At 43.6% G+C, this 22,385-nt stretch overlaps 1 protein-coding gene across 1 annotated transcript in view; it reads left to right on the plus strand.

Moving 5' to 3' along the window:
- LOC120936885 overlaps window positions 1–22,385 on the plus strand; it is a 218,120-nt gene that overhangs the window by 192,217 nt on the left and 3,518 nt on the right. Inside the window, exons 50-53 of the mRNA XM_040349651.1 lie at window positions 6,797–6,941; window positions 16,588–16,776; window positions 19,183–19,226; window positions 19,352–19,458. Of these exons, the coding sequence (XP_040205585.1) occupies window positions 6,797–6,941; window positions 16,588–16,776; window positions 19,183–19,226; window positions 19,352–19,458 (485 nt within the window). The remainder of the gene's footprint in view (window positions 1–6,796; window positions 6,942–16,587; window positions 16,777–19,182; window positions 19,227–19,351; window positions 19,459–22,385) is intronic.

Raw genomic sequence — 22,385 nt, forward strand, 5'->3', positions numbered from 1 at the left:
CATCCAGGGAGCGAGTGGCGGGAGAAGGGATGTGTGTCATTCTGGAGGGGACGGGACAGAGCAGCATGGTAATCCCTTCCAGGACAGCCACACACCTCCCAAGCTGCTTTTGACTGCAAATTGAGCAGTGAGGATGGAGCGGCTCAGCAGCCATGAAAGGAGGGGGAGGAGAGGAGCAGCTGGATTGAACGATGAGTACAGCTCCACATCACCGCCAAAGATACCAGCTAACTAAGGCTCTCAACAGCACCAGAAACACCTGCCTCCACTCGCGGAACATCTGCAGTACACCTGGAAATGGGCAGCAAGAAATGCACCCTACCAAGCTCCCTCACTTCTTCCCTCCTACAGAGCGGCCGGCGTACTCATTTCTGCGCCCCTCGAGCACACCAACTGATACTCCCCCGGCTAGTGCTTTTTGTCCGGCTCTGATGGAGCCCCAGGTGAACGTGGGGCTCCCGGGCTGTGCCCAGGGGTGCCCGCTCAGTAAGACGGCCCTGTACTACAATTGAAAAAAGGTTTTGATTGAGGATGCAATTATTAAACTTGTGTCATGTCCTTGCTGTTTACAATGTATCTCGTAAATCCACTTTGATACAGTTGAATAAGTAATAGTGCCTGTGATATTTTACTTATCCTATGCTCTGATGAATTGAGTTACTACACTGATGCATAAGCAATGCATTGTATTGAAAACCTATGACCTGTTTTAATGTACTAATAGCATTTGTATTTCTTTTTTCATTTTTATATTATTGCTTCCTGTTCTGGAACTGGGTCATTTGAACTCTTTTGTTTTGAAGATAGTTTAGATGCCTGGTTATTATATATATATATATATATATATATATATATATATATATATATATATATATATATATTTATTGAAGCACTTATTTAGGTATATATATATAATAATAAATATAGTACGAGGAAACATGGCATATTTATAACTGTTTATTTAATTCACACGAAACACAGAATTTTTAAATAAAGATAAGCTTGTAAATAAAATAAAAAACTGATTACACCAATAATATGATCAAAGAAGCAGCTCACTTACAATTTATAATGTACAAATATAAACAAAAAAAATCATCAAGCGCTATGCATCCAGTGCTCATGAACCAAAAGTCGAAGATTTGCACAGGGGTGGGGAGTGATTGTGAATAATTACAACCATACAGAGATACTATCCCAGAAAGATACAAAATCAAACATAAAGGGTGGAATGGGACTTTGTATGGTTGTATGGTTTGATTAACGATATATATAACACAGATTTAAAATATGTATTTTTAAACTTTATTTTCCATCAAATGATTGTCAGTTATAAACATGTCACAATTATAAAGACATGGTTACTGTTGTTTAGTCCAGGACATGCTCATCCTGATACAGGGGATCAAGTATGTAGCCTTTGCGTTTCGTGGGAAGCCCTACTTCATCAGGGCCTTTAACCGCTTAAGGACCACCCACGCCATATATATGTCGGCAAAATGGTATGGACAGGCATTATCACGTACCTTTATGTGGCCCTTTAAATGCCTGCCGTGTGGTCGCGAACGCGCCGCCGCCAGCGGACAGCGGATCACCACGGGGGTCCCCGCGATCGACTCACGGAGGTATAGAGCGGGGAGATGCTTGTGTAAACAAGCATCTCCTTGCTCTGCCTAGTGAGAATGACACTGATCTCGGCTCCGTGTACTCGGAGCGGAGATCAGTGTCATGTGACAGAGAGCCTATCCCCCCTACAGTTAGAAACACAAGGCAGGGAACACTTAACCCCTACAGCACCACCTAGTGGTTAACCCCTTCCCTGCCAGTGTAATTTTCACAGTAACCAGTGCATTTTTATAGCACTGATCGCTGTGAAAATGACAACGGTCCCAAAAATGTTTTAAAAGTGTCCGATGTGTCCGCCATGAAAAAAATCACTGATCGCCACCATTACTAGTAAAAAAAAAAAATAATAAAAATTGCCTAAAACTATTCCCTATTTTGTAAACGTTATAACTCTTGCGCAAACCGATCAATAAACGCTTATTGCGTTGTTTTTTTTTTTACCAAAAATATGTAGAAGAATACGTATCGGCCAAAACTGAGGGAATATGTTTTTAATATATATATATATATTTATATATATATATTTTGGGGATATTTATTATAGCAAAAAGTAAAAAATATTGAATTTTTTTCAAAATTGTCGCTCTATTTTTGTTTATAGCACAAAAAATAAAAACTGCAGAGGTGATCAAATACCACCAAAAGAAAGCTCTATTTGTGGGAAAAAAGGATGTCAATTTTGTTTGGGAGCCACATCGCACGACCGCACAATTATCAGTTAAAGCGACCCAGTGCCGAATCGCAAAAAGTGGCCTGGTCTTTGACCACCCAAATGGTCCGGGGCTGAAGTGGTTAAAGTAGCACGAATATAATGAGAAAATTGTAGTAACCTATAAATACAATATTGACAAGGTTATAGATGTTATTATAAGAGCAAAACGTTTTTTAAAAAAAGCCATATTTATAGGGCATTCACAACTGCCCAAACAATGTTACAGTGAATATAATACTGTATGACGTAAAGTTTAATGTATAAACTCATGTTATAGATTTATAATTCATACATTCTCCCATCACTTTAGTCCGCTCTTGTTTTGTGGTTTGTAATGCATTGCTGGACATCAAATTAATTAAATGTGACTGTAACCCATTAAACTTTATGTCATATTATATTCACTGTAACATTGTTTGGGCAGTTGTGAAATCCCTATAAATATGGCTTTTTAAAAAAAATACTTTTTTCTCTTATAACAACGTTAGTATTTATCAATATATCCCTCTATAACCTTGTCAATATTGTATTTATAGGTTACTACAATTTTCTCATTATATTCGTGCTACTTTAAAGGCCCTGACGAAGCAGGACTTCCTGCGTAGGGCACATACTTGATACGTGAAACGCGTAGGGCACATACTTGATCTCATGTGTCAGGACCAGCACGTCCTGGACCAAACAAAAGTAACTGTCTTTATAATTGTAACATGTTCTTAACTGACCATCATTTGATGGAAAATAAAGTTTAAAAATACATATTTTAAATCTGTGTTATATATTTATATTCAAACCATACAACCATACAAAGTCCCATTCCACCCTACCTTTATGTTTGATTTTCAAAAGTCTAAGATACTTCCAATATGCCTTTGAGCAACAAATGTAGATGCAGCTGACAAATTCACATACCTGTTGTAAACAGGTACATGAATCCAGATTACGCAGTGCAGGTGCAGTGCACCTGAGCTTTCATCGGGCCATTACAACTCTTAACCTGCCTGGCGGTATTCCCGAGTGTGACTCGGGGTGAGATTTTCAGGCTGCGAATGGTAACCCCGAGTCACACTCGGGCTTGCCTCGCTCGATGCAGAAAAAAGGTTTTCTTACCTTTTCTCCGCGATCCAGCGTTGAATCCTCGCAGTGCACGGCGGGCGGATGTCCGCCCGATGCTGTGTGTTCCCCTGATTCCCTTCCCTGCGAGCGTCGCGACGCAGGGGGCGGAAGGAGGGGGGGGCGGCGCGAAATTCAAACATATAAAAAGTAAAACAAAGTAAAACACAGTAAAAACACACTGATATCATTGGATAAAATTAAAAAAAAAATACAGTGACCTTTGATTGCCCCCCCCAGTGCTTTCCAGTGCCCTGTCTGCAGAATTACTGTACCAGTGTCTGTATATTGCACAGCAATAATGGCAAAGCGCGCCTCTGCATCAAACTCATTATGCGACCTGCTGCCAAACAGCGACAGCGATGCCAAATCCATTGCGGAGGAGCTGAGCGACAGCGACGTGTGGGAAAGTTCATCGTCGGATGCAGAAAGTGATGTGGTTGACGATCCTGCACCTGTGCCCAGCGACGTGCGGACCTGGTGCGCAATTGATTGCGCTACGGAGCACGTAGCGCCCCCTAGGTTTCCGTTCACAGGATCACCTGGAATAAAAGTGGACATAGAGGATGACAATCCCTAAGAATACCTCCGACTATTTTTGACCGATGAGGTGGTCGACAAAATTGTTTTGGAGACCAATCGGTATGAAGAACAGCAATCTGCTACCCAGCAGTTATTTTCAAGACGCAGAAAATGGGAGCCTGTGACCAGCGAGGATATATGGAAATTCCTTGGCCTCCTAATTTTGCAGGGAGTGGTGGGAAAACCACTCCAAAAGTGGTACTGGACCACAAATAAATTATTGGCCACACCTTTTTTTGGAACAGTAATGTCCGAATATCGGTTTTCACTTATAATGAAATATTTGCACTTTGCAAATAATGAGGAATTTGACGAACGGTCTCATCCAGCTCCAAAGCTTAAATTTTTTTGGGATATTTACCAAATGGTCCTGCAGAATTTCCAGCGGACCTACATACCTGAGAGGGACATTACAATAGACGAAAGTCTCATGGCCTACAAAGGTCGCCTAAGCTGGATTCAATTCATTGCGTCTAAGCGCGCTCGCTTTGGGATAAAATCCTTTATGTTATGTGAGTCCAGCTCGGGATATATTTGGAACTCAGTACTTTATACTGGCAAAGGGACCAAATTCTCCCCGAGATTCAGTGATTTTGGGATGGCAACCGCGTCAGTGCTTTCATTGATAGAGCCCTTGCTCAACCAGGGCTACTGTATCACTACGGACAATTTCTATACGTCCCCAGAACTATACGAGTTCCTACTTCTGAATAGGACAAACGCTTATGGGACTGTGAGGCCTAACCGGCGTGACATGCCGTCAGGATTTCCAAACAAAAAGCTTGGGAAAGGACAAGTAGCTGCATGGCAAAAGGGGAAAATGTTGGCTCTGAAGTGGCGGGACAAAAAGGACGTTTCCCTTTTGAGCACGGTCCACAACACCTCGACCGCCATGGTCCATACCAAAGGTGGAAAAAACGTTCTAAAGCCACAGGTGGTGTTGGACTACAACCACACGATGGGAGGTGTGGACAGGGCTGACCAGGCCATGACTTTTTACCCTGCAATGAGAAAGCAGCAAAAAAAATATTATAAAAAGATTTTCTGACATCTTTTGGAGCAATGTCTTTGGAACTCTTTCATCCTGCTCAAAAAAAAAAATGTCAGGTCTATGGTCCATGCAGACTTTATGTGGAAGGTGGCTGAACAAATTTTCCTCAAAAACCAAACACCAACGGCGGTAAACCGTTCTGGACGACGGGCTTCTGGGGTTGTAAATCCAGAGCGACTAACTGGTCGTCATTTTTTGGAACATGTACCACCCACTCCAAAAAAAGCATGCAATCTAAAACGCCAAATTTCCATGCAAAATAATGGTACCGCTTTCAGCACCTTTTTTCAGAAAGAATCATACCGCCAGGGAGGTTAAACAGTACAGCGCAGTGCCAAGAAGTTTTTTAAGCTGGGTAAGTAGCGTCTGATGAGGATTCACAGGCATTCGTTTTCCATCAGGTCTGCTTTCACCTTGTGATTGACAGCAGGCAGTGGGTTGATCCATTGCCAGTAGACAGCATTCTATTGGGTATGGAATCTTCCCACTGCCTGCTGTCGATTACAAGGTGAGAGCAGACTTGATGAAAAAAGAATGCCTGTGAATCCCCATCAGACCCAGCTTACTGTCAGTGGAGGCTGTTGGATGTGAAGCCAGCAGTGTACTTAACAGCCAGTGACAAGTAGGGAGGGGCTAGCGACGGCAACAATACCCACTGCTTCACAGCGCAAAGAGACAGGCAATGTGCTTGTTTCTGTATGCCAACTTAGATAACCTACAGTTTCATTATGTGCAAACTAGAGGTGATTATATTTGCATTTGGTGCAGTATTAGCACCAAATACTATATAGCATAATATAGCATACATAGCATATAATAGCAGTATTAGCGCTATTAAAAAGTATCTGATTTTGCCACACATGTCAGTATAGCTACTCAAATGGGCAATAAGGATTTTTTAATTTGGAGCAGACTATTTTAAAGAGCTTTACTGCAAAAAAAGAAAAAGCTTTATTTAATTCCCCTAATGCCCTGTACATACGATAGGAATTTCTATGGGCTAAAATCTGATTGAATTTTTTGTCAGAATTCCATTCAAGCTGTCTTCCATCAGTCTTGCATACACACTGTCAGACTAAATTCTGTCCAAAATGCGGTGGCGTAAAACACTTAGATGAGCCGAGAAAAATTAGGTTCAATGCTTCCATGCGTCGACTTGATTCCGAGCATGCATGTTTTTTTTCTCCATCGGAGTTCCACATAGACGATCGGAATTTCCCATAGGATTTTTCTTCATTAGAAAAAAATTAAACATGTTTTATTTCCAAACTCCGACGGAAAAAATTCCTATGGGGCTCACACACTATAAGAATTTCTGATGAAATAATTCCATCAGACTTTTTTCATCAGAAATTCCTATCGTGTGTACAAGGCATAAGTGTGATTCACCAAATCACCATCACACCCATTAGTGAAAATCACCTTTCAGCATACCACTGCCTCATGAAATAATGACCCCATATTATAGGCAGGTCTGTATGCACCTGAATGCATCCATTCACTTCATCATGGGAGAGTTTCCCTTTTCTCAAAATGCAACGACATTTGAAGAAACAATTTAACTTTGTGTGAATTTTCTATTTTTTTTTAGTTGTGTATATTTTGTCATTTAACCAAAGTTTATAATTTTATTTCCCAAAATGTAATTTAGGAGGGCAACACAAATCTGTTTAACTATCAGAATAATTGTATATCCTTGTCTTTTTTCTTAGTGACTGTAAGTGAGCTGGCACAGAATTTCACATGTGTGTCTGGCTTTGTATTGGATCCTACCACTTTACAATGTTATTCTAAGTGTAATTCATACTGTATGAATGATGGAACTTGCAATCTGATTGAAGGCAACGCTACCTGCACGTAAGTAAATATCACCTCCTTATGATGTTGTCTCCTCCAGTCCTACAGAAATATCTTTCTATCCATACATCATATACCCCAAAATGTCCAGGACCATAATCCCCACTTTACACACACAGTTTTATCCACACCTCATATACCCAAGAAAATCCAGCACCATAATTCATACTTTACAAACACAGGTCTTTGTTCATTTGAATCAAAGACAGAGTCTTAACAGCACAAATGTTTCTTACCCTTGAGGTAAGGTGACCAGATTTTTAAAATTAAATCCGGGGACATATTTTATTATTTTTATTGGCAAACAGTAAGCAATTTTCTAAGCATTAAGATACCTGCCGTGATAGACGGTAGGTAATATATTTCACATAAATAAATAAATCTATTATAAACCAATGACAAAAAAGTTAATGCTTCAATCAATATATAGCATATACGGTATATGATATTAGTCATAAAACATAAATACTGTGTATAAAAATCTCCTACTAGACCGTGAAAAAATACATCATAAAAAACTGTGAAAATATATAAAAGTTCATATAGGAAAAATATAGGAAAAGGAATTTCTTCTATAGGTGATCATGCAATCAGATTTCCAGATGATAGAAAACAGCCTTCAGCAACTATTCAACTTCACCCGAAGTGCTCTGGATAATCAAATGCGCTTACCACAACAATTGGACCACTTAGTGAAAAGTAGGTCATATAAGCTGAGCAGGGTGAGTGCCTGCGCACAATGCGACAATAGCTGGAACAATAGCTTCAATTGCGATACCGGTATAGAAAGCCACAAAAAAACAGAGAGGGAAACTCATCGTGTATTACCATTTATTTTAAAAGACATTTTAAAAGATTGCTGATTGGCCTCTTACTTGAGTGGGTGCCTACCCGACACTGGGACTGCTGACGTGGTATCTCTCTTTGGAGAACGTCGGTCAGATGGTTCATGAAACTGAGATGGTCCTGGGCTGTGCGGCGGGCTATACAGCGGTGACAAGTGCCTAGATCAGCTGGGTGCGAGGTGACCAGAAGGAAGCCGCCGACATATGTTTCGTGCTGTGCACGTCATCAGGGGGGGCGTGCACAGCACGAAACATATGTCGGCGGCTTCCTTCTGGTCACCACGCACCCAGCTGATCTCAGCACTTGTCACCGCTGTACAGCCCACCGCACAGCCCAGGACCATCTCAGTTTCCTGAACCATCTGAGCGACGTTCTCCAAAGAGAGATACCACATCAGCAGTCCCAGTGCCGGGTAGGCACCCACTCAAGTAAGAGGCCAATCAGCAATCTTTTAAAATATCTTTTAAAATAAATGGTAATACACGATGAGTTTCCCTCTCTGTTTTTTTGTGGCTTTCTATACCGGTATAGCAATTGAAGCTATTGTTCCAGCTATTGTCGCATTGTGCGCAGGCACTCACCCTGCTCAGCTTATATGACCTACTTTTCGCTAAGTGGTCCAATTGTTGTGGTAAGCGCATTTGATTATCCAGAGCACTTCGGGTGAAGTCGAATAGTTGGTGAAGGCTGTTTTCTATCATCTGGAAATCTGATTGCATGATCACCTATAGAAGAAATTCCTTTTCCTATATTTTTCCTATATGAACTTTATTTTCAGTTTTTTATGATGTATTTTTTCACGGTCTAGTAGGAGATTTTTATACACAGTATTTATGTTTTATGACTAATATCATATACCGTATATGCTATATATTGATTGAAGCATTAACTTTTTTGTCATTGGTTTATAATAGATTTATTTATTTATGTGAAATATATTGCCTACCGTCTATCACGGCAGGTATCCTAATAATTATCTAGCGCCCTCTATAGCACCTTCAACACTCATTTCACAGTTCACCCCTGTACCCTGATGAGCAGCTTAACCTTTATAATTATTGTTTATAATTGTACGCACGTTTTGAAATATATTTTGCCGCGGGAACCACCTCACTTTAATTTTCTAAGCATATTTTCCTCAAATATATATGCAGTGTATATGGAATGATTGTAATATATATATATATATATATATATATATATATATATATATATATATATATATATATGTTATTTCTCACATTTCGTAAATGAGATAAAAAAAGATACTTCTTAGAATTTTTGGGGATATGACAAATGATAAGAATATAAGATAGAGAAAAACATGTTATAGTATTAGAGGGGTGCGGAGGGTAGTATGTACAGGAGAGGGGTGTGGGCAGGGCCGTCTTTACCGCAGGGCAAAAGGGGAAGCTGCCCAGGGCCCTGTCAATCTTTAGGGGCCCAATTTAAGCAGAGCTTCCCCTTAAGCCGCGGTCCGCCCGTCGCCTGACTGCACTTTCTGCGCACAGAAGCCGGCACCCGGCCGGGCCTGGCATCGGCGCAGTGTGCAGTCTCTGCTGCTGAATATTTTCTCTAGCAAGGAGAGAGGAGTGGGCGGGGCCTTGAGCTCCACTGATGCTCTGACCCCGCCCCTTGCCGTGAATGGTGTGTGCGCTACGCGGCGGGAGGCCTCGGGAGGTAGGAGTCGGACTGCGCAGTGGAGCCGACAGCAGAGTGCTCCTGTGAGTGAGGCAGCTCAGGCAGCCACTGATCAGAGCGAGCTGAGCTGGCCAGGACCGGACAAGGTAGGTCTTTCTCCTCCCTAGGCTCCTGCTCCCCATATAGGTAGTTAATCCAGACAGTTAGTTAGTAAATCCTGACCAGTCCAGGCTGTGGCTGTGTCCAGAAGGATTTATTTGCATGGCCTGGGCCACCACCAGACCAGACACTGCTTGATGGGCCTACTTTAGGCCTGATTCACATGTATGCAGGGGTTGGGGCCACATTTTCAAAAGCACAGCATCCTATTCATTTGAATGGGCTGCTATGCCTGCGTTTCCCACAGAAAAAAAGGTGCATGCAGCATTTTAAAATTTCAGTGGCCTTGAAATCCATCCTGCTTTTGCACCATGCGACTTACATGCAGTTCCTTCACTGGCAAGCTTGCTGCATTTTTAGGTATGTGGGCCATGCATTTAAAAACACAGTGCATTTGCGTTAACTGTGTCATGCAAACGCACTGTGTTTTTAAATGCATGGGAGCGGTAACCTTCCCCGCCCCATCTCCCCAGCCACTGCCGCAATTGAAGCTAGCAATTGGGGAGGTGTGCCATGTATCAGCTGGAAGGGGCGGGCCAAGGAGCATTGCTATGGGTGGCACAGGCTATGCATTTCCTCAGCTAAAAACCAGGCTTCCTGCGCGCCGTTTTCAAATCAGTCCTCTTACCACCGCTGTGAATCAGTGCCAGGCGTGTGATCATGCATCTAAGCAGCTTTTTGACTGTCTGAAGTTTTAAATTGAAGTGGAACATAAGCATTTTATTTTTTGGATTCTACGGGTTATAAGTTTTGATATTGTTTATTTAATTGCTGTGTATTGTTGTTAATTGTTGTTTTATTTATTAATATTTATTTTTGTGTTACTAGACAACATAGCTACCGTATTTATTGGGGTATAGCACGCTCCCGCATATAGCGCGCACCCCTAAAGTTGCCCCGAATTCCTGTGGAAAAAAGTTTTTTTGTACTCACAGTTTTGGTGTCTTGCGCGGCGTCCATCGGCGGCCTTGTCGGGTCCGGCGTCCGTCTGCGGCTTCGGGTGTCCTCTTCGTCGGGTCCGGCGTCCTTCTGCGGCATCCTCGCGTCCTCCCCGCTCGAGTTTGAATACTGCGCCGACATATACAGTGCGCAGTACACTCGTGTATTGTCGGGCAGGCTCGGCTACTCCCGCGCTGACGTCCTGTATGTCCAGGACGTCAGCGCGAGAGGAGCCGAGACTGCCCGACAATACACTAGTGTACTGCGCTCGGTATATGTCGGCGCAGTATTCAAACTCGGCGCGGGAAAGCGGGTATCGGCGTATACCGCGCACCCACGATTTTGCCCTGATTTTCAGGGCAAAAAAGTGCGCGGTATACGCCGATAAATACGGTATTTGTTTTACACACAAAACATAATGTTGATTTGCACTCTTTTACTAAAAGGTATTACGTTGACGAGTACTTACTGTTACAGATCTAGCTAAGGACTTGACTTGCTTGTGGACTAGTTCTTTATGTTTACATTATTAAAGTATTTTTTTGATAATTCTATGTGTGTGTTTGTTTTTTGAGATGTTGGGGTGGAGAGCTAAATTTCATGGGCGGGGGGGGGGGCCAAGAAAATGTTTGCCCAGGGTCCAATCCATATTAAAGACGGCCCTGGGTGTGGAGTGTATGCTGGCCGGTAGTATGTGCAGGTGAGTGGTGTGGCGTGTATGGAGGTGGGTAGTATGTGCAGGGAGAGGGGTATGGAGTGAATGGCCATATGTATAGAAGAGGAAGAAAAAGTGCTGCGCTGTTGAACAACTACAAATAAAAAAACAACAAACCCTCCCCAACCTATCCAACACACTCGAAAAGGTGCCTGAGTGCTAAATGGATAATAAATGAACCCCAATAAGGGTAAATTAGAATTAGTTTAAATCCACAAGTGCATATTTAAATACATTTAATTAAAATAAAATATATAAACACCCATCAGCTGGCAGTGAGATAGATGATAATCAAATATATTGATGTAACAATAAATAAATATAAGAACAATCACAATATCAATAAATCCCAAATAAATGGTGTAAACACCCGGCTGGCCATCAAACACATGTGCAACATTTATAAAATATTAAAGAAACTATAAATATAATGAAAATAAAGTTAAATCGGTAGTACAAATTCCCGAAGTGCATGACGTAAAACGTAGGATGGAAGCGTGGTGACGTCACGTCTGGTACACACCTGGAAGTTGCAACATTGGCACATTGGTATTACATGTGGTTTTTGGGTTCTTGAAGCCCTTTTATGTGAGTCTTATTTTATTGCCTTTTATAGAGTTATTAAAGCATCCTATACTATGGGAAGCTTATTGTCTTCTATTTTCTGAGCGTCTATGTACAGTATCTCACAAAAGTGAGTACACCCCTCACATTTTTGTAAATATTTTATTATATCTTTTCTTGTGACAACACTGAAGAAATTACACTTTGCTACAATGTAAAGTAGTGAGTGTACAGAGGTTGTCTTTGGGAAATAGACATATGAGTGCTGCCAGCATTACTGCAAAGAATGAAGGGGTGGGGGGTCCGACTGTCAGTGCTCAGACCATATGTCGCACACTGCATCAAATTGGTCTGCATGGCTGTCATCCCAGAAGGAAGCCTCTTCTAAAGATGATGCACAAGAAAGCCTGCAAACAGTTTGCTGAAGACAAGCAGACTAAGGACATGGATTACTGGAACCATGTCCTGTGGTCTGATGAGATCAAGATAAACTTATTTGGTTCAGATGGTGTCAAGCATGTGTGGCGGCAACCAGGTGAGGAATACAAATACATGTGTGTCTTGCCTTCGGTCAAGCATGGTGATGGGAGTGTTATGGTCTGGGGCTCCATAAGTGCTTCCGGCACTGGGGAGCTACAGTTCATTGAGTGAACCATAAATGCCAACATGTACTGCGACAGAGCATGATCCCCTCCCTTTGGAGACTGGGCCGCAGGGCAGTATTCCAACATGATAACGGCCCTAAACACACCTCCGAGATGACCACTGCCTTGCTAAAGAACTGACCAAGCATGTCTCCAGACCTAAACCCTACTGAGCATTTGTGGGGCATCCTCAAATGGAAGATGGAGGAGTGCAAGGTCTCTAACATCTACCAGCTCTGTGATATCGTTGTGGAGGAGTGGAAGAGGACTCCAATGGCAACCTGTGAAGCTCTGGTGAACTTCATGCCCACAAGAGGGTTAAGGCAGTGCTGAAAAATAATGGTGGCCACACAAAATGTTGACACTTTGGGCCCAATTTGGACATTTTCACTTATGGGTGTACTAACTTTAGTTGCCAGTGGTTTAGACATTAATGACTGTCTGTTGAGTTATTTTGAGGGGGCAGCAAATTGACACTGTTATAAAAGCTGTACTCTCACTACTTTATATTGTAGCAAAGTGTCATTTCTTCAGTGTTGTCACATGAAAATATATAATTAAATATTTACAAAAATGTGAGGGGTGTACTCACTTTTGGGGGATACTGTATATCTGAGTGAACCACAAGAGGACATTTGTGTATTTGTGAATTTCAATGGAAGCATATTGGATATAATGAAATGACCCTGGAGACTACTTGAGCCCTTTTCAACCTGTATATTATTCAGGTCTAAAAGAGGAGGTGAGTGTGCATGCCTGGTGGTGAATGAGCACTGTGGTGGATTGCTTTGAAGATTCACTATATGGATTGACATTGCAGAGTAACGTGGGATCACTCCATAGCACTGGAATTTGCACCACTGATTAAACTTTATTTTCACTATATTTATATTCAGTTTTAGAAATGTTGCACATATGTACAGCGTTTGATGGTCCCCTGGGTGTTCATTGTTTACACCTTTATTTGGTGTTTATTTATATTGTGATTGTTGTGATTATATTTATGGTTATATCAATATATTTGCTTATTATCTATTTCACTGCCTGCTAACTAGAGGGGCTGGCGGGTGTTTATATATTTTGTTTTTTAGTTCATTTATTTAAATATGCATTTGTGGATTTTATATAATTCTCATTTACCCTTATTGGGGTTAATGTATTATCCATTTGGTATTCTGCCACTTTTTCTAGTGTGTTGATAAGTTGGGGAGGGTTTGTTGTTTTTTTACCTTTAGTTTTTTAGCAGCGCAGCACTTTTTTTTTTCTTTTACTTTTAGGATCTGAGGCAGTGCAAGAGACTTTACTTTCTTGTTTGCAGGACAGGTGCAGAGTATATGGCAGTGGGTGGTATGTGCAGGAAAGAGGTGGGAAGTATATAGTGGCGGGTAGTATGTGCTGGAGAGGACTGCAGAGTGTATGGTGGTGGGTGGTACATGCAGGAGAGGAGTGCGGAGTGTATCGCGGTGGGTGGTACATGTAGGAGAGCAGTGAGGAGTGTATGGCGATAGGTGGTACGTGTAAGGGAGGGGTGCAGAGTGTATGGCGGTGGGTGGTACATGTAGGAGAGCAGTGAGGAGTGTATGGCGATAGGTGGTACGTGTAGGGGAGGGGTGCGGAGTGTATGGCGGTGGGTGGTACATGTGTAGGAGAGAGGTACAGAGTGTATGGCGGTGGGTGGTACATGTGTAGGAGAGGAGTGCGGAGTGTATGGCGGTGGGTAGTATGTGCAGAAGAGGGGTGCAGATGATATAAAATATATGGTGTGAATGAGTCCTAATTCATTGATCCAGCACTGCAGATGCCACTTTGCAGTGGCATGCATGGAGCAATTTAAGTTGTACAGCAATAGTACTGGCCTCCTACCCTGCTGCAGACACTGCTGTCACTGCCCCACCCCCCATTTCAAGCCCCATCCTCAAGCTGCACACAAGTCTCAACCTCTCTCCACACATCCCGCAAAATGAACTACTGCAAGCATCCTCTCAGAGGAATCATTAGCAGCCGGAAGTTCCGCCTCTACCTCACCGCTGCACTGCGCTGTATTCATATGGTGGTGCCGTACATTTATTCAGCAGCATTGGCACGGCTGCAGAGGGAGCATTCGAGTGGCACCTAGCCCAGTCTGCTCCTGCAATCTGGGGACAAAACCAGGGATAGACTTGGTTCAGGGCAACGGCGGATCCAGGGGGGGGGGGGGGCGACAGGGAAATTGCCCCCCCCCAGACAATCATGTCAGACTCGCTTGATTTTAAATCAAGCTTTTTTAAACTGCCTTGCTGTGCATGTCAATTGCCCCCCCCCCAAAAAAAAATGTTTTGCACTGCAGGCTGTGCTGATGCCGACCCCATCAGCCGTTGCTGACAGGCTCTCTGTGAAGGGACACAGGCAGAGCTGCAGCTGCGGGGGATTTCCACCCCTCCCTCTCCTCCTGGAACCAAGTAACTCTCATTCACCAGGCAATACCTGATGCTATTGGCTACATTCAGAGCCAATGGCTGGTAAAACACAACCAAGAGGATTATGGGACATGTAGAACCAGCAGGCCCCAGGATGATTCCCTGAGAGGACTGCAGCCCCCAACAAGCCGAGCAGGAGGGGGGGGAGAGAGAAGAAGAGACCATGAGGCTGTACGGTGGAGGAAGCCAGTGATTCCATTATCATCATCCAAGGTAAGAACTTATCTCCCCTTCACCTGGCTGCAATCCCCCTGTCCTCCCTTCCACCTGGCTGCAACCCCTCTGTCCTCCCCTTCACCTGGCTGCAACCCCCCTGTCCTCCCTTCCTCCTGGCTGCAACCCCCTGTCCTCCCCTTCACCTGGCTGCAACCCCCCTGTCCTCCCCTTCACCTGGCTGCAACCCCCCTGTCCTCCCCTTCACCTGGCTGCAACCCCCCTGTCCTCCCCTTCACCTGGCTACAACCCCCCTGTCCTCCCTTCCACCTGGCTGCAACACCCCTGTCCTCCCCTTCACCTGGCTTCAACCCCCCTGTCCTCCCCTTCACCTGTCTGCAACCCCCTGTCCTCCCCTTCACCTGGCTGCAACCCTCCCATCCTCCCTTCCACCTGGCTGCAACCCCCCTGTCCTCCTTTCCACCTGGCTGCAACCCCCCCACCCTCCCCTTCACCTGGCTGCAACCCCCCTGTCCTCCTTTCCACCTGGCTGCAACCCCCCCACCCTCCCCTTCACCTGGCTGCAACCCTGCGTCCTCCACTTCACCTGGCTGCAACCCCCCCGCCCTCCCCTTCACCTGGCTGCAACCCACCTGTCCTCCCCTTCACCTGGCTGCAACCCCGCGTCCTCCACTTCACCTGGCTGCAACCCCCCCGCCCTCCCCTTCACCTGGCTGCAACCCCCCTGTCCTCCCTTCCACCTGGCTGCAACCCCTCTGTCCTCCCTTCCTCCTGGCTGCAACCCCCCTGTCCTCCCTTCCACCTGGCTGCAACCACCTTGTCCTCATCTCCACCTGGCTGCAACCACCTTTTCCTTCCCTCCACCTGGCTGCAACCCCCCCTGTCCCCCCCTCCACCTGGCTGCTCCCACACAGTAATAATTGAAATTATGTGCTTCAATCATCCTGACACCATATTAACCATGGTGCCGTGATGATTGAAGTACCAACACCAGCCATTGCCCCTACAAATTGCCTGCAGAAATGTTGGCAGTGCCCATCCCGAGATTAGACTCTGGATCTGCCCCTGGTTCAGGGACAGTGTCCTCAAAACGGGGACTGTCCCCGGAAACTGAATATCCCTGTTCTGACTGTAAAAAATTATTAATAGAGCCTTGTTTTTGGGTATCTGCAAGTTGACAGACAAAAAACGCAGCCCACTTTGGAAACTGCCATTCATATGCCATTGTACTGCATTAACAGTTTTGAATGTATGCTACATAGTTGAATTAATTGGATTCAATTCACAAGCAGTCATATAGAAAAGGTTAATGCCACCCTGCGTTCTTTTATTATGGGCTATGTTTTGTTTGTTCATATGAAAAAGACAAACTATTCACGTATTATTAGGTATTATCAGTGTGTGTATATTTCTAACAAGAGGTTGTATTTTTTAGCATTTTAAATATCACTGCTATATACACAGCCAGTTTATGTCTTGTTACTTACATTTATTTTTATTTTTTTCAGTTGTAACCCGTTCACTATTTATGTCACTTCTGGTGAACGATGTGAAAACCTCTCAATGAACCTTAATGCATTCTTTGGAATATTATTTGGAGCTTTGGCATTCCTCTTCCTGTTGATCTTGGGCATAGTGTTGGGAATATACATCTATAGAAAGAGGAAAAGCAATAATGGTCATGACGATACAGACCAGTAAGTGACAAATCTATTAGGGTCTGCCAATATGTGTTAGATAGCATCATACAATGTATGAAATTACAGGGAATAGTGTATTGCCACTATTAGCAGTATATAGCTGTGGTATATGTAGCTGTGAAGAGCACACAATAATCACTATGCTCTGTGTTGGTTATTCCCCTGTAAGGAGACAAGTATTATACAGTAGTTGGCTGATCTATTTTTCCCTTCAGTTACCTTCAAATACTCTAATGGGAAAGATTTATTTCATGTAATTGCCATAAATTAGACTTTACAAATCTGCCCACGTATGTCATATGTAAACAGTGGATTTAAAGGGTCAGTCCACCCAACCAGATATTTTAGTTTTTGTAGATGCTGGAGAGTTAAATTGATGTATGTGATGGCCCTAATAAGAGGCACCTTAAGCTTACACAGCTCTCTATTAGGGATGAGCTTTATGTTCGGGTCGAACATGAGTTTGACTCGAACATTGGCTGTTCGCCCGTTCGCCGATTAGCGAACAATTCAGGATGATAAGGGTCTGCTATGGATTTTTGGGGGAAACCCCACACCATTTTTTTTTTATTTGGCGCAGGGTTCCCCTTAATATTCATACCAGACCCATTTTTTCAATGACTTTTATCTGTATTGCCGGGACCCGGCAATTCATTATAGCCGCGAGTAGTTTTAAATGACTTTTTTTCATTTAGAAATGTAATTTTGTGCAGGGACTGTTATAAACACGGGAAACATGCGCTACTTTACAGGCATACTATAGAAATTTAAAGGAATATTTCACTTTTATTTCACTTCAAGCATTATTAAAATCACTGCTCCCCAAAAAACTTCAGTTTTTAAAACTTTATTTTGCATTGATACATGTCCCCTGGGGCAGGACCCAGGTCCCCAAACACTTTTTATGACAATAACTTTCATATTAGCCTTTAAAATTAGCACTTTTGATTTTTCATGTTCGTGTCCCATAAACTTTAACAGAGTTCGCGTGTTCAAACACATTTTTTGCCTGTTCGCATGTTCTGCAGCAGAACTTGCAAACAGGCAAAGAATTTGTGCGAACACGCAAACACCATTAAAGTCTATAGGATACTAACATGAAAAATCAAGTGCTAATTTTAAAGGCTTAAATGCAAGTTATTGCCAAAAAAAGTGTTTGGGGACCCGGGTCCTACCCCAGGCTACCCCAATGCTTAAAGTGAAACAATAAAAATTAAATATTCCTGTATTGTCGATTGTCCCGGCAATATAGATAAAAATCATTAAAAAAACGGCATGGGTTAACAGTCCATTTCCAAGCCATTTGGGTCTGGTATGAATATTAGGGGGACCCCGCACCAAAAAAAAAAAATGCGTGGAGGTTCCCCCAAAATCCATACCGGCCCTTCAGGTATGGTATTGATTTTAAGGGGAACCCTGAGCCAGAATAAAAAAATGGTCACCCCAAAAATCCATATCAGACCCTTATCCGAGTACGCAAGAGAGCATCCCACCCTTCTGAACTGTACCAGTCCACATGCCCTGAACATGAAGAGGGTGTTTGGGGGTCCCTCCCAAAACACCTTGTCCCCATATGATGGGGACAAGGGCCTTTTCCCCACAACCCTTGTTCTGTGGTTGTGGGGGTCCACGGGCAGAGGGCTTATCGGAATCTGGAAGCCCCCTTTAACAAGAACCCCCAGATCCCACCCCACCTATGTGAATGGGTATCGGGTACATTGTACCCCTACACTTTCACCCAAAAAGTGTCAAAGTAAAAATTACAGTAGACAGTTTGGGACAAGTCCTTTATTAAAAAAAAAAAAAACGTCCCATGATGTCCATTCATCTTTGATCACAGCGCCGATGGCCGGAACACCATATTTTTTGGGGCACAAGGTTCCCCTTAATATCCATACCAGACCCAAGGGGCCTGGTAATGGACTGTGGGGGGGGGGTCATGGACTCGCGCTGTTTTTTCAATTTTAAATGAAATGTTTTCCTTTAAAAATGTAATTTTGCTGCTCTCATTCATAAAACTATGTACAGCCACTATATAAGCAGCCTAACATAGTGTGGGGCGTGGACATAGTGTGATTGGGGAAAGCATGCAGGTCTGGTGCATGCTTTGGCCAATCAGCATCAATCAATGCACTGCGATCTCACAGTGCATTGACAGTCTCACCGTTCATTATGGGGCGTTCCATGGGCGCTCAAATTTCCTGTGAACATAATGTTCTAAATTCGGTGAACACTCGATGTTCAAATCTAACTTACGTTCCACTCGAACATCAGACTCATCCCAATCTGTGACTGTCTGAGTTTTCTATATTACATTATATTGTTATTATTACATTTATATTCCTTCTGCCTTTATACATGTCCTGGCATTAATATAAATGATATACATTATTTTTCATTTAGGTTGTTCCAAACACGATTTAGCTGGAAATCATCACTCTTTCCATGTGAGTATATCGTTATTAATTATTCAGTGTATTTGTATTTGAACATGTTTTTGCTTTTAGTGACACATTCTGGACACATACTGCAATAATAATAATGTAACATTTCTTTGCATTCAAATTTCTAGCCTTTCAAAGATTTGGCGATAAGGACACCGCATCTTTAAACACAGATACGTCATCTGATTTTATTGACTGGAAACCACACTTAGACAAAGTAAACAGTAAGGCAGAGGTATGTATCACTTTGCTTAAAGCGGAGGTTCACCCAAATAACGTGTATATAAGATCATATTCTTTATACTTCCAACATGTACAGTATGCCCTTTTTTTTTTTGTGGCTCTACATACCTTATTATGGCCATTTTACACCCGGCTTTCGGGTACTCACTCCTGCGAGAGTAGGCGGTTCTATGCAGAGGCGCAATGTCACCTGGGACTTCGCCCAGATGATTAAAGCGGTGGTTCCCCTAAAAATAAAATGTTAACATTGCCTTTCCCAAATAAATTACAATTAGAATCGGCCGGTTTTATTAAAAAAAAAAGCTCCGTACATACCGTTTGTTAGATTCGTTCCCACCGCCACTTCCGGGTACGATGCTGGCGGTGGGCATTCCTATTTGATTGACAGGCATCCGACCGACGCATACATCGCGTCACGAGATGCCGAAAGAAGCCGAACGTCGGTGCGGCTCTATACGGCGCATGCGCACCGACGTTCGGCTTCTTTCGGCATCTCGTGACGCGATGTATGCGTCGGTCGGATGCCTGTCAATCAATTAGGAATGCCCACCGCCAGCATCGTACCCGGAAGTGGCGGTGGGAACGAATCTAACAAACGGTATGTACGGAGCTTTTTTTTTTAATAAAACCGGCCGATTCTAATCGTAATTTATTTGGGAAAGGCAATGTTAACATTTTATTTTTAGGGGAACCACCGCTTTAACGTCCTTGAGAAAAAGTTCCCCCCCGCACCCGCCTATTGCGTAGGCGCGTCACGAGAGTCACAGAGTTTCCGAAAGTAGCCGAACTGTGAGTCAGCTCTACACGGCGCCTGCGCACCGACTAGGAGTGGTGTAGAGCTGACTGCGCAGGCGCCGTATAGAGCAGTCTCGCAGTTCGGCTGCTTTCGGAAACTCTGTGACTCTCGTGACGCGCCTATGCAATAAGGGGGCGCGGGGGGGACTTTTTCTCAAGGACGTCAATCATCTGGGCGAAGTCCCAGGTGACATTGCGCCTCTGCATAGAAACACCTACTCCCGCGGGAGTGAGTACCCGGAATCCGGTTGGAAAATACCTTATTATGGCTATGTAGAGCCAAAAAAAAAGGGCATACTGTACATGTTGGAAGTATAAAGAATATGATCTTATATACATGTTATTCGGATGAACCTCCGTTTTAAATTTATTGACATCTAGTCCATTATTTTGGTATTGATTTTTTTTTTGCATTTACTGGATGTAACATTATTACCAGTTTAGCCATAGTTAATATGCATTTTCATAGTCACTATAATGGTATTTTTTGTGCTTACTTACTATAACATACATTTGGTAAAACATGAATGGTCTGGCTCAGCCAGTTGCTGCAGAGCCTTTGCAAACAAGACCCAGCCAAATCCTCTTCCTACAGTGTACTCCATTCATTCCTACAATTCAAATGTTTTGCAATGCAGTGATTATCTCTGCGGGTGTTTTTTCGTCAGATTAGGTGACCTGTCAGATTTTTTAACGGAAGTGGCGTTCCGTCGCCACCATCTTGCTACACCCCGCACTCGTCCACAGTAAGGATACAGTGAGAAGGCGGCAAGCAGACATCTTGTTACACCCACTGGAGTCATGCATTTCACACTTATTTTTAACAGTAAACTGAGCTTATATAGTGAAATACAGTATTTAAAAATCTGTCTGACAGTTTAGATGTTCAATTTTAAAAGTAGCTGCAAAATTGTTTAATAACCCAGCAAATAAAAAACACATTAGCTTGAGATGTTTCAACATTTTGGTGTACTCACATCTATTGAAATATCTCAATAATTGACTTCATTCACATACTTATCTTTCCTTCATTCCCCAACATTTCACTTGGTTGTTAAAAGCCAAAAAAGACACCTTGTATAAGCACTATAGGGTTGATTTACTAAAACTGGAGAGTGCAAAATCTGTTGCAAATCTGCATAGAAACCAATCCGCTTCAAAATTTTTTTTGTTAACCACTTAAGGACCCCTTCACGCTGATATACGTCGGCATAAGGGCATGGCTGGGCACAGGCATGTACCTGTACGTCGCCTTTAAGAGTCCAGCCATGGGTCGCGAGCACGCCGGCGGCGGCACGCTCACGACCTGGTCCTGTTCTCTGTGACTGCGCCTGCGTGACCCGCAGACCTGATCTCTGCCGGTGTCCCGCGATCGGGTCAGAGAGCTGAAGAACGGGAGAGGTAAGTGTAAACAAACCTTTCCCCGTTCTTCGTAGTGTGGCTGTGACTGATTGTCTGTTCCCTGTGTCAGGCCTCGTACAGACGAGGGAACAGTCCGCTGAAAACGGTCCCCTCTGAGATTTCTGTCTGATGGTTGTACACACCATCAGACAGAAATCCCCGCGTACACAATACGCGGGGACGTGGCAGAGCTGTCGCCGCGACGATGACGCGGCGACGTGCGCGGCCCTGGAAGTTCAAAGCTTCCACGCATGCGTCGAATCACTTCGACGCATGCGAGGGATGGCGGCCGATCGGACATGTACGGTGAGTCTGTACAGACGACCGAACATGTCCGACGGACAGGCTTCCAGCGGACATGTTTCTTAGCATCGGCTGGACAAATGTCCGCTGGAAACCTGTCTGGTCGGCCGTACACACGACCGAACATGTCTGCTGAAACTGATCCTCGGTCCAGTTTCAGCAGACATGTTCGGTCGTGTGTACAAGGCCTCGGGGAACGGCAATCAGTGATGTCACACGCACAGCCACGTCCCGCCCACAGTAAGAACACTCCCTTAGGGCACACTTTACCCCTACAGCGCCCCCTCCTGGTTAACCCATTCACTGCCAGTGCCATTTTCAGTTATCAGTGCATTTTTATAGCACTTTTCGCTGTTAAAATGACAATGGTCCCAAAAATGTGTCAAAAGTGTCCGATGTGTCCGCCATAATGTCGCAGTC

Source organism: Rana temporaria, chromosome 4 (assembly GCF_905171775.1).
Source record: "Rana temporaria chromosome 4, aRanTem1.1, whole genome shotgun sequence".
NCBI classification, from domain to species: Eukaryota; Metazoa; Chordata; class Amphibia; order Anura; family Ranidae; genus Rana; species Rana temporaria.